Source organism: Ambystoma mexicanum, chromosome 3p (assembly GCF_040938575.1).
Source record: "Ambystoma mexicanum isolate Mex_15411 chromosome 3p, UKY_AmexF1_1, whole genome shotgun sequence".
Classification (NCBI taxonomy): Eukaryota; Metazoa; Chordata; class Amphibia; order Caudata; family Ambystomatidae; genus Ambystoma; species Ambystoma mexicanum.
In genome coordinates, this window is record NC_090925.1 from 714,147,192 (window position 1) to 714,164,360 (window position 17,169).

A 17,169-nucleotide genomic window follows, 5' to 3' on the forward strand; every position below is an offset into this window, starting at 1 on the left:
GCTAGAAGAGATCGGTACGAGAAAAAGTACCGGGTCCCGGACACGGCCCCCCTATGCCTCCAGGCGCAGCCTACCCCGGACTCCGTCGTCTCCGCGGCAGCCAGGAAGAAAGCGGGGGGGGGGTGCGGCCTCCACATCGACTTCCCCGCCGGACGGCGAGGGAAAGAAATTGGATACTATGGGGCGTAGAGTCATCTCGTCGGCAGCGACGACGATTAAAGCGGCCAACGCCTTGGCTATCGTGGCCCGCTACGACAGGGAGCTCTGGTACAAGATGGCTCCCCTGCTGGATTTTCTGCCGGACGACAAGAGGGCGGAGGCCCTTGAGATCCTGCAGGAAGGTGAGGTGGCCTCGGACCACGCCATCACCGTGGCGACGGACATCGCCGACACTGGATTCCGCCAGCTGGGCAACGGTGTTTGCCTTCGACGTCGTGGATGGCTCAAAGCTACGGACTTCCGGCAGGACGTCCAGACCAGAGTCCTGGACATGCCCTTCGACGGGAACAACCTGTTTGGCAAGACAGTGGACGATTCCCTTCAGGCCATCAAGGCGGATACTGAGACGGCCCGGGCCCTTGGAGTCCTGCAACGACGGACGCCCTTTCGGAGCGGCGGAGGCAAGGGCGCCTCCAAAGGTTCCGGCGGCGGTTTCGCTTCCTACCGTCAAGCGGCCCGCTCGTCGTCGCAAGAGGCCTACAGAGGACGAGGCAAGTCTAGCGGACCCCGCCGTCGTCGCCAAGGAGGTCAAGGCGGCAAGGCCGCGTCCAAGCAGGATTGAACCGGCCGTGGGGTCGGGCCCCCACCGAAGCACCCCGGTGGGAGGCCGGCTGGCGGGCTTCGTCAGCGTGTGGGAGTCCATCTCCACCGACCGTTGGGTGCTGGACGCCCTGGCCCGGGGCCACGCGCTCGAATTTCAAAGAAGGTGCCCGCGCGTCCCCCCCGTGGCCAGGAAAGAACTTCACGTCCCTCAACTTCTCCTGGAGGTAAAGGCGATGCTCAGAAAGGGCGCCATCGAACTCGTCCCAAAGAGGCTTCGGGGCTCCGGAGTCTACTCGAGATAATTCCTCAGATTCGTGGTCCAAGGGCGTCATTACCAGTTCAAAGCCCTTCCCTTCGGACTACGGTCGGCACCCAGGGTATTCACCAAGTGCCTTGAACCGGTGGCGGCGCAGCTGCGCCGCGAGGGGATCCACGTCTACCCCTACCTGGACGACTGGCTCATCCGCGCCAAGACGAGGGAGCTCGCCGTGGTCCACACGGCAAGGACCGTCCAACTCCTTACGGACCTGGGATTCTCCGTGAACTACGCCAAATCCCACCTGGTGCCCGCGCAAGTCGCACTGTTTCTGGGAGCGAGGCTCGACACAGTGTCCCTTCTGGCCTCCCCGTCGGAGGAGAGGACCAGGTCCATCTTGGGCAAGGTGCAACGGATGTTGGTGGCCGACGCGGCCAAAGTGAGGTCCATCAAGTCCCTCCTCGGGATGTCTTCCTGCATCTACCTCATTCCCATGTGCAGGCTCCGGATGCGCCCGTTGCAAGAATTCCTGGATGCGCGCTGGATCCAGACGACGGGCAGCTTCGAGGAAAGGATCAAGCTCGACGAGAGTTTCCGACGAGCGATACGGTGGTGGGGCACCCGCGCGCATCTGACGGCGGGCATGGACTTCCAGACCCCAGCCCACCAGGAGACTGTGACCACGGATGCCTCCCTGGAAGGGTGGGGAGCGCACACCGAAAATCTGCACGCAAGGGGACTCTGGCTCCCGACGGAGAAGTCCCTACATATCAACGTCCTGGAGCTCCGTGCAGTGTTTTGGGCCCTCAGGTCCTTCCTTCCGTCCCTCAAGGGCAAGGTGGTGAGGATCTTCACCGACAACACCACCACCATGTTTTACATCAGGAAACAGGGCGGAACCAGGTCCCCAGCGCTGTCCAAGGAGGCGCAGGACCTGTGGCATTGGGCCGTCGCCCAAGGGATTTTTCTGGTGCCGTTTCATCTGGCAGGGATAAAAAAATCACCATCGCCGACTCACTCAGCAGGGAGCTGCGCTCGTGCCACGAGTGGGAACTACGGCAGGATCTGGTGGATCGCCTCTTCCGACGGTGGGGCACACCCCAGATCGACCTGTTCGCGACGGCGACGAACACCAAGTGCCGGAGGTTCGCCAGCAGGTTTCCCCAGGCGAGGAGCATGGGCGATGCTTTCTCGTTCCCCTGGGAGGGCCTGTTCCTCTACGCGTTCCCTCCCTTGCCTCTGCTAATCCGGCTCGTCAACCAGCTCAAGAGGTCACGGTGCAGGATGATCCTCGTCGCACCTGCGTGGCCGAGGCAGATATGGTTCCCGGACCTTCTGGACTTGTCAGCGTCCCCGCCGATCATGCTGCCGGCGGACGCGGATCTACTCTCCAGGGAAGGAGGCGCCATCCTCCACCACGACCCGAAGTCGCTGAACTTGCAGGCCTGGCTCCTGCAGCACTAGAGTTTGGAGGATACGACATACCGGCCGATTGCAGAGAGGTTCTTGCAAAGGCCAGGGCGTCCTCGACTCTTAAATGCTACGGACACAAATGGAAGAGGTTCTCTGTCTGGTGCCACGCACAGAAGATTAACCCTCTACGGATTACGGCTCCCCAAGTACTGCCGTACCTGCTGACGCTGGCCAAAGCTGGTCTGGCACATGCGTCCACCAAGATTCATCTTGCTGCGATCTCCCGATACACCAGAACCACGGGCCGGACGTCCTTGTGGTCTCATCGTCTGGTGAAAGAGTTCATGAAGGGACTGTTCAGATCGTTCCCGCCGGTGAAGGCTCCGGCCCCGGAGTGGGAGCTCAACGTGGTGCTGACCAAGCTCATGGGACCTCCGTTCGAGCCTCTGCACTCGGCCCCGTTGAAGTTTCTATCGTGGAAAACAGCGTTTCTTGTGGCCATCACCTCCGCACGACGAGTGGGAGAGATCCAGGCCCTTTCCTGCAAGGCCCCGTACTTGACTTTCCACGACACGAGGGTAGTGCTCAGGACGCACCCCTCCTTCATGCCCAAGGTACCGTCGGACTTCCATCTCAACGAACCCTTGGTGTTACCTGTGTTCTTCCCGTCGCCTTCGTCGCCGGCTGAGAGGACTTTGCACTCGCTGGATGTAGCTAGAGCGCTGAAGTTCTACGTAGACCGCACGAAGGGTTTTCGGAAGACGTCACAACTCTTTGTGAACTTTGGACCTGTCAATCAGGGGAAGGCTCTCTCGAAGGCTTCCATCTCCAGATGGCTCTCCGGCTGTATCATGTGCTGTCACCGGTTGGCAAACCGACCGCTGCCTGGCCGTCCGAGAGCCCATTCCACCAGAGCGATCGCAGCTACCACGGCGTTCCTATCTGGTGTGCCCCTGCTGGACATATGCAGGGCTGCTACGTGGAGGTCGACGCACACCTTCACGAAATTCTACTGCGTCGACCGGGATTCCAGGGGGGAGTCCAGGGTCGGCCAAGCAGTGCTGCGCAACCTGTTCGCCTGAGGTGAGCCTGGTGAGGAGGTAAGATGCTTAATGTTGAGTTGATGTGATGCTTAATGTTGAGCCTTTGCCACCTCCCGTGGTTGTGCATGTGTGTACTGCTATGTATTCTTTATTCATGAGCATGTGAATCCATGCCAGACCCCATGCTGGAGAAGGAACAAGTTACTTACCTGTAACTGTTGTTCTCCAGCATGGGTCTGGCATGGATTCACATGCGAACCCTCCCGCCTACCCCTCTGCGGCTCTTCACTTGGTCATACTGCCACTTCACGTGCTTCCAAATCTGAAGATGGCTGCCAGAGGCGGTGCTTAGGTAGAGGGCAGTCATTGGCTGTGGTCAGTATGACGCAGAGACCAGTGATTGGTTATTACTACGAAAGACAGATCAGAAACGAAACTGATACTGGTTTTTTCTTTACCGAGGATTCCCAGCCTGACGACGGGGAATATTCATGAGCATGTGAATCCATGCCAGACCCATGCTGGAGAACAACAGTTACAGGTAAGTAACTTGTTCCTTGTCCTGCCTTTCATCACCAAACCACGGAATCTGGAGGTCTGGTCCAGCGCAGCCACATATAGGAGAATCCAGCTACGAACATTTCTTCAAGGTACTTTGGGGAGAAAAGGTATTGCTTAAGTCTTCAAGAAGTCGCTCCAGAGCGTTGGAGTGCGCATAGGTGTCCAGGGTGCCCAGCTGCTGCTTGTGTCCCTTTTTCGAGTAATTGAACAGGGTCTCCCAAGTTGTGTTATTCTAAGTATCCTTATCTAGGGACTGACCGTATCCACACGAGCCCTCTCCAAACTGCCTTTTAGCTAGAGTTGCAAATTGGCCTTTAATAGCCTTCGTGTGCGAAGACACTGCCTCTAGAACCTTACCCTCTGCTACTTTTTGACTAGCCAATTGTTTCCTTCAAAAAATAGTCTGTTGTACTAAATACAATTACTGTATATGTTAGGGAGAGTTCTCAGAAATGTGCTAATTCCTCTCTACCTTAGAGACCCCCAGCACCTTTGCTGGATTTTGAGGACTTACTTTTTTTTACTTGGAGAGAGTGAGATCCTTTTTTCCCCCCACTTGCTCGTCTTTTTGCTTTGACTTGAGCACTGCTTTTTTATTATTTTTTTTTTGTGGAGTCCGACAAACTCCATAGGCATCTTTTACATTGTGCCACACAGCACCTTCAGTGCAGTGGCACAGGTCTTTCTGGTTTCCCAAAGGTTTAAATACCTTCTCCTGGATAAACTACTATTTGCAAGAGCAGTGAAGTGAAATTGACTTTACTTTCATTTTAACTTTCTAGACCCAGCACACACAGTAAATGTTACGAAAATGTACATTGAAATTTTTAGGGGGGGTGGGAAAGGGCAGATAAGGGGTTGGGGGGGGGGGGTAGGCAACAGGTAAAAATAGGTGGGGGTACCCCCAAACCCTCCCAAAAACTTTATTCGATGTACATTTTTTCGTAATTATGTACACGTTTAAATTGGAGGCGTTTACAGTTCTGGCGATGAAAGAACATACAACTGCACACAATCTTACTATAGGTTGCTGGAGGGGTTACTTGGTATCCCCTATTTTTGTTACTCTTGCCCGATGAATGGCTTGTGGCAGTGGTTTAATTTTAACTACCAGGGTGTGCTTTTACCGCAGGCTGCCTTCGCAGCTGCAGTAAAGCACCCAATGGTGCCATTTTTGTCGAAATGGCCCTGGTCTTCTTTTTTCACCATTTCTTTGTGGAAAGGTGGTCCTTGAGATTTACTCTGCGCACTAAACCAGGTTTGGTCCCTTTGTTCGTTTTCTTTGGTGGGATCCACAAGTGAAGCCTGCCTCTGGCCCCAGTATGTCTGGCGGGGGCAGGAAGTGAGGGAGGTGCCCAAAACTCCCTTTGCTTAATTCCCTTGGTTACAGGAATGCACCCAAAGGTGATTGGCCAGCAGGCTGTCGGGCAAGGACAGCCACCTTGCGGTTTGACTGGCAGCTATGCTGGAATGAATGGGAGAAACCTGCATAAAAGGCGAGGCTTTTGGCTTGGAAGGCAGTTGACCACTGGCAGGGTCGGACTGGGACAAGAAATGGGCCCGGTCACCCAAAAAAAAGTGGCCCACCCCTCAAAGTGATTTTGTCAAGAGGGGGCAAAATTAGAGGGGGGGGGTCCCAAAATATTGTAAAGGCTTGTAAATGTGGTGCCATTTGACAAATCTACACAAAGGTTTGCAAAAAGATCTGAGATCTAGATACAAATGTTTTCGTAAAGTCTGAATGGATTTTGATAAGTGGGGGGGGGTAGGTTATTTGTATTTTTGTATTTTATTGAATTTATATAGAGTTTTAATCCAAAATGCTTCACAAGAGGATCCAACAATATACAGCAAGCATTACATAACAATTGAATTAAACCAGAAGGCAGTACAAAAAATGTACATTATGGAAGGGGAAGAAGAGAAGGGAAGGTTCAAGGAGAGAGAAGAGATAGAGGGTGGGAGGAAAGGTGAGGGTAGAAGTATGAGAGCAGGCAGAGGGGGTAGGGAGAAGGAAGGAATAGAGGAGGGTGAGAAACATACAGGACATAGGGAAGGATAGAGTGGAGACAAAGAAGAGAGACGGGGAGGTAGGAAAGGAAAAGCGGGGGTTGGAGAGAATACTAAAAGGTAAGAGGAAGCAAAGGGTTTTAAGGAGGTGAATGAAAGATAGGATACAAAATCCGGGCTTCAATCGATACATCACTTGATGTATCACAGGGCTCTCCGCACAGGGCACATATCCGGTCGCCAGGTGTGCTCTGCTTGAGCTTTGTGTGGTATGACACCTATGGTACCTCAAAATTGTTTGCATGAAAACTTTCCAGCAATTTCGAGTCTCCTGTTTGCCCAACCAGTAGCAATAGATTCCCCTACCAAGCGTTCCTGATTTTAAATTTACTCTGCGTCCACAAATGACTCAGAGGAGGGGGCTTTTGTCGGTCGAGTCTTCCTGGTACTCGTCTTCAGCTATCCTGCTCAGTTCTTGGCACTAGAGGGGTCTTTTTCCATCTCGGCCGAGTCCGCTACAGGCATCCACCTCTTAATGCTGCTCGGGTGTGGTCAGCCTGCATGGCGTCTTTCCCTTCCAGATCAAATCTATTCGCCGAGTCCTGTTGGGAGGGACGGAAACTCAAAGCATCTTCTCCAGCATGGGGCCTGGCATGGACTCGCATGCTCATGAATATTCCCCGTCAGGCTGGGAATCCTCGGTAAAGAAAAATCAGTATCAGTTTAGTTTCTGATCTGACTTTCGTAGTAGTAACCAATCGCTGATCTCTGCGTCATACTGACCACAGCCAATGACTGCCATCTCCCTAAGCACCGCCTCTGGCAGCCACCTTCAGATTTGGTAGCACGTGAAGTGGCAGTATGACCAAGTGAAGAACCGCAGAGGGGTAGGCGGGAGGGTTCGCATGTGAATCCATGCCAGACCCATGCTGGAGAACAGTTACAGGTAAGTAACTTGTTCCTTATCCAGGATGGGGTCTGGCATGGATTCACATGCTCATGAATATAAGAATACATAGCAGTACACACATGCACAACCACGGGGGGTGGCAAAAGGCTCAACATTAAGCATCTCTTACCTACTCACCATGCTCACCTTAAGCGAACAGGTTGCGCAGCACTGCTTGGCTGACCCTGGACTCCTCCCTGGAATCCCGATCGACGCAGTAGAATCTCGTGAAGGTGTGCGTCGACCTCCACGTAACAGCCCTGCAGATGTCCAGCAGGGGGCACACCAGATAGGAACGCCGTAGTAGCAGCAATCGCTCCTGTCAAATGGGCTCTCGGACGTCCTGGCAGCGGTCGGTTAGCCAACCGGTTGCAGTGCATGATGCAGCCGGAGAGCCATCTGGAAATAGAAGACTTCGAGAGAGACTTCCCTTGATTCACAGGGGCTCACATTTTCTGAGACTTGGGTAGGGCCTTAACTGGCCTTTTATGTCGGATTTTTTTTTAAGTTTATTTATTTGGTATACGTATGTGGTCTATTCTTTGGGGGTAACAGAGTATTAACTATAATTCACTGCCTTTCTTACTCCCTCATGAGTTAAGCAAGACTGTTCTGCCGCAGCTGGTAGTATAGAGGGATCTGCTCCATCTTTTGGATCGGACCAGAGGGCTGTGAGAAATCTCCTGAACAGTCTTCCTGGTCTGGAAATTGGGTGAGGTGGAGGCTTGCTGTTAGCCAGTTTTGGGGACGTCCTGTTGACACCAGTCGTGGGACCATTTCTTGTACCTGTCCTTTGCAGTGACATGGAAGTGACATGGAAGGTTTGGTTCTTCCATGTGCCTGTTGCCGAGTCTTTGTCTTGTGGGTTATCCTCATGTTTGTCCTGTTAATTGGGCCCCCAAATTCCAGGTTTAATTGTAGTTCACTCTGTATTAAGTGTTTACTAATCATTAGTCGTTACCTTGTTCATACCTTTTTCCTAAAGGCGAACTGGGACCTCTTCAGGCCAAGTTGCGTAACTGAGGTAACGGCTTGTTCCGTTTGACCTGTTCCAATCCTTTTCCTTCCTGTTGGGACATGCATAGGCTTAGTACTCAGTGGTTGGGTTAGACTCCCATGTTGTGTGTCCCAGTGTGAATTGGAGCCTGTGCTACATCCCTTTACGGATTTATATTCTATTGTCTTGTGGTGTATGTTCATAAGGACTTATTTGACTACTATAAATGTGCATATGTTTGTTTACTGTATGTAATGTGTACTTGGTGTTTTTGGGATTAATTGTACTTGGATACCAGCTAATCGCATCTGAAGAGTGATGCCCGACTGCACTGTTAAGTTATCCCTTGAGAGAATTTGGGTGTGACTTTGTGGATACCCTGTTTTTAACTTGGCACCTTTGAGATGCACACCACAATGGCAATGGAGCATGGTGGCGTACATAAAATGTAGATCACAAACAACCTGCAACATCATTTAAAAAGAATTGTTCCCGGAGGGTCGTTTATCTCCAATTTCAAATGTCATGGATGTTCACGTTTAAGTGATAGAAGCTTGTAAGCAAAACTTGGTGCCATTTGAATATTCACTTTATCACTGTCCTAAAATGCGACCTACCTCTAATATGCAGATGTACTGAGGTTAACCGGGGAGGGGGGTAGCTGCACATTATGCTGTTACATTGTCTGATCACAAAATGTATATCCATGATTGCTGAATCTTAAACTGTGCTCCATGCTTTCAGGCCTGTGTCTCTATTGAAGATGTAGAATCCCTGCTATTGCGAGCACCCAAGGACTCTATGACCATGAAGAACAGCGAACGTGGCATCGGGCAAGGTGTCCAGCGATTCACCTTCTCCCAGGTACCAGCTGAAAGTCAGCATGTTTGTCCGTCTGTCTTCTGTACGTTTTTTGTGCTCACTCCTGCTAGTCCTCATAATATGGTATTTGAACTAGCCTCTTCTCCCTAGTGGGGGGGGACTGTTCTTTGTGTGAATAAGTGAAATCTTCTACCAAAGAGACGTGGAGCACTTCATGGATGTTCAGTCATCGCTTACAAAACTGCTGCATATTGACCTCCATATGCACTCTACACCCATTTTCTTTACAAATACTGTCATGATTATGAAATAATTGCTTTGTGATCTTTTCAAAACAGTAGTCTCTAGCTCGCTAATGTATGAGACCTATCCATAACTTCCTATAACCGGCCTCAAAATTTGCATTCGCGAGAATATTGGACTGGTCACCAGGGGGCGCACGGATGAGTATCACTCCCGTGTGAGCTCCGTCCCTGCGGTCACGATAATCGGTATGAGCCCCCGCTGATGAACCCCCCCCCCTCCCCAACAAAAGTTCGAGATTCTGTGACCTGAACGGACCCTACCCCGCAGCTGAGAAAAAACCTGACACAAATCGGGCCTGTTTTGACAGAGAACTCGGTAGTTCCAGAAGTGCCTATCCGCTGTGCCACGGAAAGCGCGAACCCTGGCGTTGCGTGGCCCGTCAGACAGGCGTTACCCGCGGTGAACATCTGTGCCCCAGGCCTGTGGTGGTGATCCCTCGCTCGAGAGAGGCGGCGAGCCCAATGACTCCCAACGATATCGGGTGGCTGCACGGGGTGAGTGAGGGACTTCTACGCGAAACTCCGCGGTGCCAGGGCCTGCGACCCCCATCCCTGCCGCGGAGCTCATGCGGTGAACTGTACCCCGGGGGCTTTGTGCTACCCGAACCAGGCGGCGCATTGGCCTCACGAGGTGTTGCATCCTGTTCCGGGGGTCCACGGCTTAACCCGCTGCAGGACTTGCTGTCTCCCGCTGCACCGGAGGGGAAGAGGCATCCTCCTACGCCAACCCGCGTTGGGCCAGCGTGAGATCCCGCAGCGTCCTAGGGACCTCTGTTCTGGCTGCTCCCTCCTGCAGCGGCACTGCACACGACCCCCCCCCTGAATGCTGTGAGGGGAGAAGGACATTGGACACCACGTGGATTGGAGGACACATTGCATAATGCGGTTTTGAGGAGACGCTGATCTCCACAGTGTCACCCTGGCTTTCCGTCTCCTGCCTGCCTGGGCCATACGCTCCCTGCACAACACACTACGTCGGAGGAACAAAGGTGGTCTGCTGGCCTCACACCAATTACAGTGCAGCCCCTCTGCCCACGCACACTCCTGAACCACACTTAGCCCGCGTTGGGGACACCAATGATCCCCCTGCGGAGCTGAATCGAGGAGTTGACCCATATCACACGAAGTGCTGAAGATCGAGGACAATACTGACCCTGCAACCCGCGTATCCTCATAGAGGGTAGGGCCCCCTACTCAGGGGCGTGTGCCTCCTCTACCCGAATTTCGTCGCATGGACCTACGCCACAAACTAGCCAGATTTGCCTACGAACCGTCCCTCCCGCCTTGCGGATCTACAAGTGCAATGGCCACGGACCCATCGGAAGCAGGTGCCGCTGCCACCAAAGGAGACATTGCCACACTATTGAATGAAATAAAAAACATGGGAGCCAACCTCAATAACCAGGCTTCGATTGATACCCTTGAAGCCCATATGGACGTACGGATCCGAAACGTCAAAAAAAGGGAGGTGGAGGGCGAGGCTCAAGATGGATGACTTAGAAAACAGGGAGAGGAGGAATAACCTCCGCTTTTTTGGTATTCCGGAACGTGGAGGTGAAACTGAAAAAGACCTCAAAGACACCACCTACGACATCATTAGAATATTGACCGCCGATGAAGACATCGATGATCCTAAAACGGAACGCATACATAGAGCTGGTGGGCCGCCCGGCGGCCCACAGTCTGTCCTGGCCAAATTTCATCGATATCAAGACAAAACCAGAATTCTTGAGAAGGCCAGGTCTGGAGGCCCGCTCACAAATGGGAGGCGCTCAAATCGCCATCTTTCAAGACTTATCCTCGCTAACATTAGCCCTGAGACGCCTTTGCAGCCCCCTGACGAAATGGCTTAAGGACCAGGGCATAAGGTACAGATGGGGATACCCTTTCTCACTCACCTTCGAGCATGGCAGCAGGAAAATAGTCCTACGCTCTGAAGATGAAATCAAAGATTCCATCGTCGACCTCCTCGGTACGGACCCGCGGGGCAAAGAAGGTTGCAATGACGGACGACCGGGATCGCAGTGGGAGCTCCAGGGCCCCAGGCGCAAGAGGGTAAAGGGATCGAGAAAATGTAGACTCCCCAACAACACCCCCGACCATGATTAAGCAAGAGAAGCTGCGTCAGATTCGTGCCGGCTACAGTCATACCTAAAACACGAGGCGTTGTCTCCCGCGGAGGGTGCGACATGGCGAAATCCCCCACTTTGGTGCCGCTGCGGGCAGGGCACCCCCACGGAAATGGGAGGCGACGTGAACTCCTGCGGGATGACCTGAGAACCGCACGTAACGTTGAAACTTTCACATGTTTGTTGTTACTATTGTTGAAACTGCATAATGTTTGGGGGAAGGGAGAAGGAGATGGGGGCTCAGCCTTAAGTTGCGATGGTACATCTGATCGGGACCGTAGGTCAACGGTCCCTACTGATGGTCCGCCGACGGACTGCATACTCCCATCCAGTCTGTCCCGGACGCCGTCAACAGCTGCCTATGCAGCACCCCCTGTTCGTAAGCTCAAGCGAGCACCATCAACTATGGTGGAACATGGGGGGGAAAGGGGAGAGAGGTAACGGACACTTGGGAAATGTACAGATAACACTACGTTTGCTCCAAAGTATCACAGTCAAGATGGCACAGGGTATCCACTTGTCTCTGGCTGCTGGTGGTGAAGGATCCTAGACTGCAAACCGCTGATGGCATCACATGAGAAGCCTAAGGGCAAGGGTCTCCTCAGAATTGGGACTATCAATGTGAAGGGATTGAATTCCCCTACTAAGAGGTCGCTGGTGCACAGAGAATTCCGAAGATCTGACATTGACATTCTCCTCCTTCAAGAGACGAAATTTGCGAGAGGGGAGGAGCGGACGGTTCTGGGGAATCGGGGAGGTATGGAATTCTGGGGCTCTGGCCCGCTCAGGAAAGGAGGGGTCGGAATTCTCATCAAGAAGGGAGTTGTCTTTGAACTAGAGAAGACCTGGTCGGATGTGAGTGGACGAGCCCTCCTGATAGTGGGGAAAATCACAAGAGTTCAGGTCACAATCGCTACAATATACTCACCTAATAGCGGACAAGCTGTATTCCTTCAGAAAACGATTCCCAAAATAGTACTGGAAACTGCAGGCCACCTCTTCATAGGAGGCGACTTTAACCAGTGGGTGGACCCATCCGTAGACTGGAGGCCAGGCAACCCCGACACGCGGACCCAGCATAGAGGGACCGTACTGAATTCGCCGTCATGATGGAGCTATACGATCTACGGGATGTGTGGAGAACACAACATCCTGACGAAGGGGGCTTCACCTTTTACTCGAACCCCCATCGCACATTTTCACACATAGACTATATATTCCTCGTGCCTGACCTTGCAAGGTCCACAAGTATTGTCCCGATAACATGGTCAGACCATGACATGGTGCTAGCAGACGTCAACTGGGCTGACCTACCTGTCGCTGGGGGATCCTGGCGCTGCAATGAGTCCCTCTGGACCGACGCGGTGTTCAGAAATGAAATGGAGACCGAGATCAAAGAATACTTCAAGACGAATGACAACGGGGAGGTCTCCAAACAAGTGATTTGGGAAGCGGGGAAGGCCACTTGGAGAGGCATATTAATACGCGAGGGCTCCTCTAAAAAGAGAGAGCGTAAGATTGTAGAAAACAAGCTCCGTAATGAAATACACCAGCTGGAGGCGGAACTAAGAGACGAAACAACGGTGGACTCCACCAAACTAGACATGGCCCATCGTAAAAGAGAGGAACTACGGCTGTTAGAACACGGCCAGGTGGTGCGGAAATTGCAATTCCTGAAACAGACATATTATGAGAAGGGGGGCAAGGCTGATGCACTCTTAGCCGCCAGGCTCAGGGAAAGGAGGGAGGAGCGCAAGGTGAGAGATAATAGAGCCCACCAATCCTGCGATGCACCCACCCCACTCAATAACCGAGTGTTTTGCCAACTTTTACGAAAACCTATATACCGCCGAGCTGCTCTCGGCTCATTCTGACATATCCTCCTACCTGTCCCCAATTACTATGCCTACAATAACACACAGAGACCGAACTCCTTGATAGTCCAATAACCGAACACGAGAGGCGATCAAACGGCTTACACTGGGGAAGTCTCCGGGTGAAGACGGTTACACGGCCGGCTTCTATAAGACCTTCACCGATCAACTGTCACCCTTTCTCACGGAACTCTTTAATGAGCTCTGGGATCGCACCAGATTCCGTTAAGAATGCCCTCATAACTGTCATCCCTAAAGAGGGTAGAGACCCCAAACTATGTGGGTCATATTGCCCCATTTCCCTCCTCAATCTCGATGCGAAGATTTACGCTCGAGTATTGGCGGCCAGACTGGAAACTTTAATGCCCAAGTTGGTCCACCCTGACCAGGTGGGATTTATCCTTGGAAAGCAGGGTGCCGACACCATGCGAAAAACTCTACATCTTGTCCACGTAGGGCACAGTCTACCAGATGATCCGGCCCTCCTATCGATTGATGCAGAAAAAGCCTTTGATAGGGTGGAATGGGATTTCCTGGGGGCAGTCCTCCAGAAAGTAGGGATAGGCCCCAAATTCCGTGATGGGATACGAGCAATATACGCCTCTCCCAAAACATCAATATTTGTGAATGGGGAATATTCCAGGTGGTTTGAACTGCAACGGGGGACCAGACAGGGATGCCCACTCTCCGTGATCCTGTTTGCACTTTCCCTCGAGCCCTTAGCTCAAAAAATAAGGAATGATCCCCGAATAGAAGGAATACGGCTGGGAGGGACAGAATATAAGGCAGGGTTGTATGCTGATGATATCCTTCTACATCTAACTAAACCTATGACCTCCATCCCCCATGCCCGAACTCTAATAGAAGAATATGGCCGGTTCTCTGGGTTTAAAGTAAACATGTCAAAATCCATACTCTTTCCACTCCAAGGTACCCCGGATGATAATGACACCAAGTTCCTCCCCTTAGGGCTCAAAGTAGAACACACGACATTACGATACCTGGGCATACAGATCACCAGAACCCTAGACGACCTCTACGAGGCTAACTTCCCCCTGCTCCTTCATTGCTTCGAGAGAGACCTCGAGAAATGGAGCAAACTGACGATTTCTTGGCTGGGGCGTATCAACGCCGTCAAGATGGTGTGCCTCCCCCGTTTTCTCTACCCCTTTCAGATGTTACCGATCGAGATGCCCAAAAAATTCTTTGTGGATGCCCGAAAGATCATGTTGCGGTTCATCTGGCAGGGGAAGAGACCGAGGATCTCTTACGACACACTTACTCTCCCCAAAGACAGGGGAGGAGTAGGTCTTCTGGGAAAATACTAAAAGCCGCCCAGTTACGTGTCCTAATTCCGCACTTCAGGGACCGTTTCTGATCTGTCTTTCATAGTAGTAACCAATCACTGATCTCTGCGTCATACTGACCACAGCCAATGACTGCCCTCTACCTAAGCCCCGCCTCTGGCAGCCATCTTCAGATTTTTACCGCACTTTCAAGTGTTGGGATCCTCGTGCTATTGCTCTTGAGCGTTAGTGCTATTTTTCATGTGTGTCTCAAACAATTTCTCTTTTTTTCGATCAAAAGAGCCTCAAGCTCCACCGTTTCTTCATCCGATCAACGGGGACCCGTGTCGGATTCGTATACGCCCCTCAAGGGTGAAGATTTCGTCGAGCCACGCTTTTGGAGGACTCCAGAAGTTTCTCAGGCCCATCTCGGACATGGCCCCGGAGAAGGGAAGCTCGACGCCCGGAAAGCTGTTCAGGGTCTGCCCTGGATGCCAGCTTCAGAATGTCTTTAAGGAGGACGAACACTCCTTTTGTCTGTACTGCCTACATGAGGACAAGACGCACGTGGAGAAGGACTGTGCGTTTTGCGGCAATATGTCGGAGCGGACCATGAAGGACCGCCATCAACGTCTCGCCAACTGGCTGGAAGGGAAGAGCCCGTCAAGCGAGAAGAAGCCCGAACGATGGGGGGGGGGGGTCCAACAGAAGGCCAAGCACCGCGAGTCCGCTGGCACCGGGAGCGCCGAACGGTCGGGCGCTACGGGCGCCAGGCAGGGCGCATCCTCCCCGGCGCCATCAACCACGAGCCAACGCTCTGGCTCGGGTAAGAGGAAGGCCGAGCACCCGGCCAAGCTCCTGGAGAGACCCCGGTCGAGCTCGAAGGCCCCACCGGAGGGGGAGCGAGGCGGTGACCCTCCCCCCAAGGAGAAGGCGGTGAGCGCACCTAAGGTGTGGTGAAAGCCTTAATCCATCCGGCCAAGACCTCTATCGAGACAGTCGCGGCGGCCCTGGCTCAGCCTGTGGAGGCTACACCAGTGGTGGCGACCTCGGGGCTCAGTCTCCCTGCCACCGCGGAGGGAGTCCTCTTTCATGCCCATCGACAGGACCCCTGTGAAACCTCCGGAGAAGAAAAAGGGGGTCAGGAGGTCGTCGTGAATTCGGCCTCAACCTCTGGGGAAGAGCTGATCGAAGTCTTAAGCGTTGGCGTGGAAGAAGACCAGCCCGTCGGGAGGGACCCCGACATAGGAGACGACGAGAACGTCGAGTGTGCCGACGGGGCTCCTGACTGCCCGTCGGACTCCCCTCAACCAGTGCCGCAAGACAACTCGGTGGCAGTTTTGTTGGCTATACGGTCCTTATGCTCAGAGATAAGGATGAGACTGCCGTTACCACCAGCGGAGGAACCGCTCCCGACAGGGGACCCGGAGCCAGGCCCTTCTGGGAGCCCTCCCCCTAAGAGAAGGATTCATCCTCCACCTCCTTTTCAGCCATCGCGCCCTGTGCAGCCCTGCTCCCCCATCCACGACACGTGGGGATGATACGGGGACTGACACGGCCGCGACGGGTACAGACGACGAGGTTTACGACTAGGATCTCCCGTCGTCCCCTCCCACCGGGCTTCCCCGCCCAACGAGATTGGATCGTTTCACTCCATGATCGCCAGGGCATCCGAGCTTTTCCAGCTCTGCCCGGAAGAGAAGGAAGGTTTCCTTTATCAACGGCGCGAGGCCAAGAGGAAGGGGGTCCTCTCTGTACCTCTACTGGACGATATTTGGGATGAGGGCCTCGCCCTCCTCAAGAACCCATCCACGACGCCGGCTAGAAGGGATCGGTACGAGAAGAAGTACCGGGTCCTGGATGCGGCCCCCTTGTGCCTTCGGGCACAGCCGACCGCGGACTCCGTCGTCTCCGCGGCGGCCAGGAAGAAAGCAGGGGGGGGCGCGGCCTCTACGTCGACCTCCCCGCCGGACGGCAAGGGAAAGAAATTAGACCCGATGGGACGCAGAGTCATCTCGTCTGCAGCGACTACGCTTAAGGCGGCCAACGCCTTGGCTATCGTAGCCCGCTACGACAGGGAGTTGTGGTACAAACTGGCCCCCCTGTTGTACTTCCTACCAGACGACAAGAGGGCGGAAGCCCTAGACATCTTGCAGGAAGGAGAGGTGGCGTCGGACCACGCCCTTATGATTGCGACGGACATCGCTGACACTGGATTTCGCCAGTTTGGCAACGGCGTGTGCCTTAGGCGGCGTGGATGGCTCAAGGCTACTGACTTCCGTCAGGACGTGCAGACCAGAGTCTTGGACATGCCGTTCGACGGAAACAACCTGTTTGGGGAAAACAGTGGACGATTCCCTTCAAGCCATCAAGGCAGACACGGAGACGGCTCGGGCTCTTGGGGTTCTCCAGCAACGGCGGCCGCCCTTTCGGAGCGGCGGAGGCAAACAGGGAGCCTCCAAAGGTTCCAGCGGCGGATTTTCCACCTACTGTCAAGCGGCCCGTTCATCGTCACAGGAAGCTTACAGGGGACGAGGCAAGTCGGCCGGACCCCGCCGTCGTCAAGGAGGACAAGGCGGCAAAGCCTCGTCGAAGCAGGACTGAACCGGCCGTGGGGTGGGGCCCCCACCGAAGCACCCCGTTGGGAGGCCGGCTGGCGAGCTTCGTCAGCGCGTGGGAGTCAATCTCCACCGACCGTTGGGTGCTGGACGCCCTAGCTCAGGGTCACGCGCTCGAGTTTCTAAAGAGGTGCCCGCACGTCC

The 17,169-nt window shown here is 53.7% G+C and overlaps 1 protein-coding gene across 2 annotated transcripts in view; it reads left to right on the forward strand.

The window, feature by feature from the left end:
- KIF20A (kinesin family member 20A) overlaps nucleotides 1-17,169 on the forward strand; it is a 298,199-nt gene that overhangs the window by 79,148 nt on the left and 201,882 nt on the right. For both annotated transcript variants that reach the window (XM_069651561.1, XM_069651562.1), the window contains exon 4: nucleotides 8,736-8,855. In XM_069651561.1, the coding sequence (XP_069507662.1) occupies nucleotides 8,736-8,855 (120 nt within the window). The remainder of the gene's footprint in view (nucleotides 1-8,735; nucleotides 8,856-17,169) is intronic.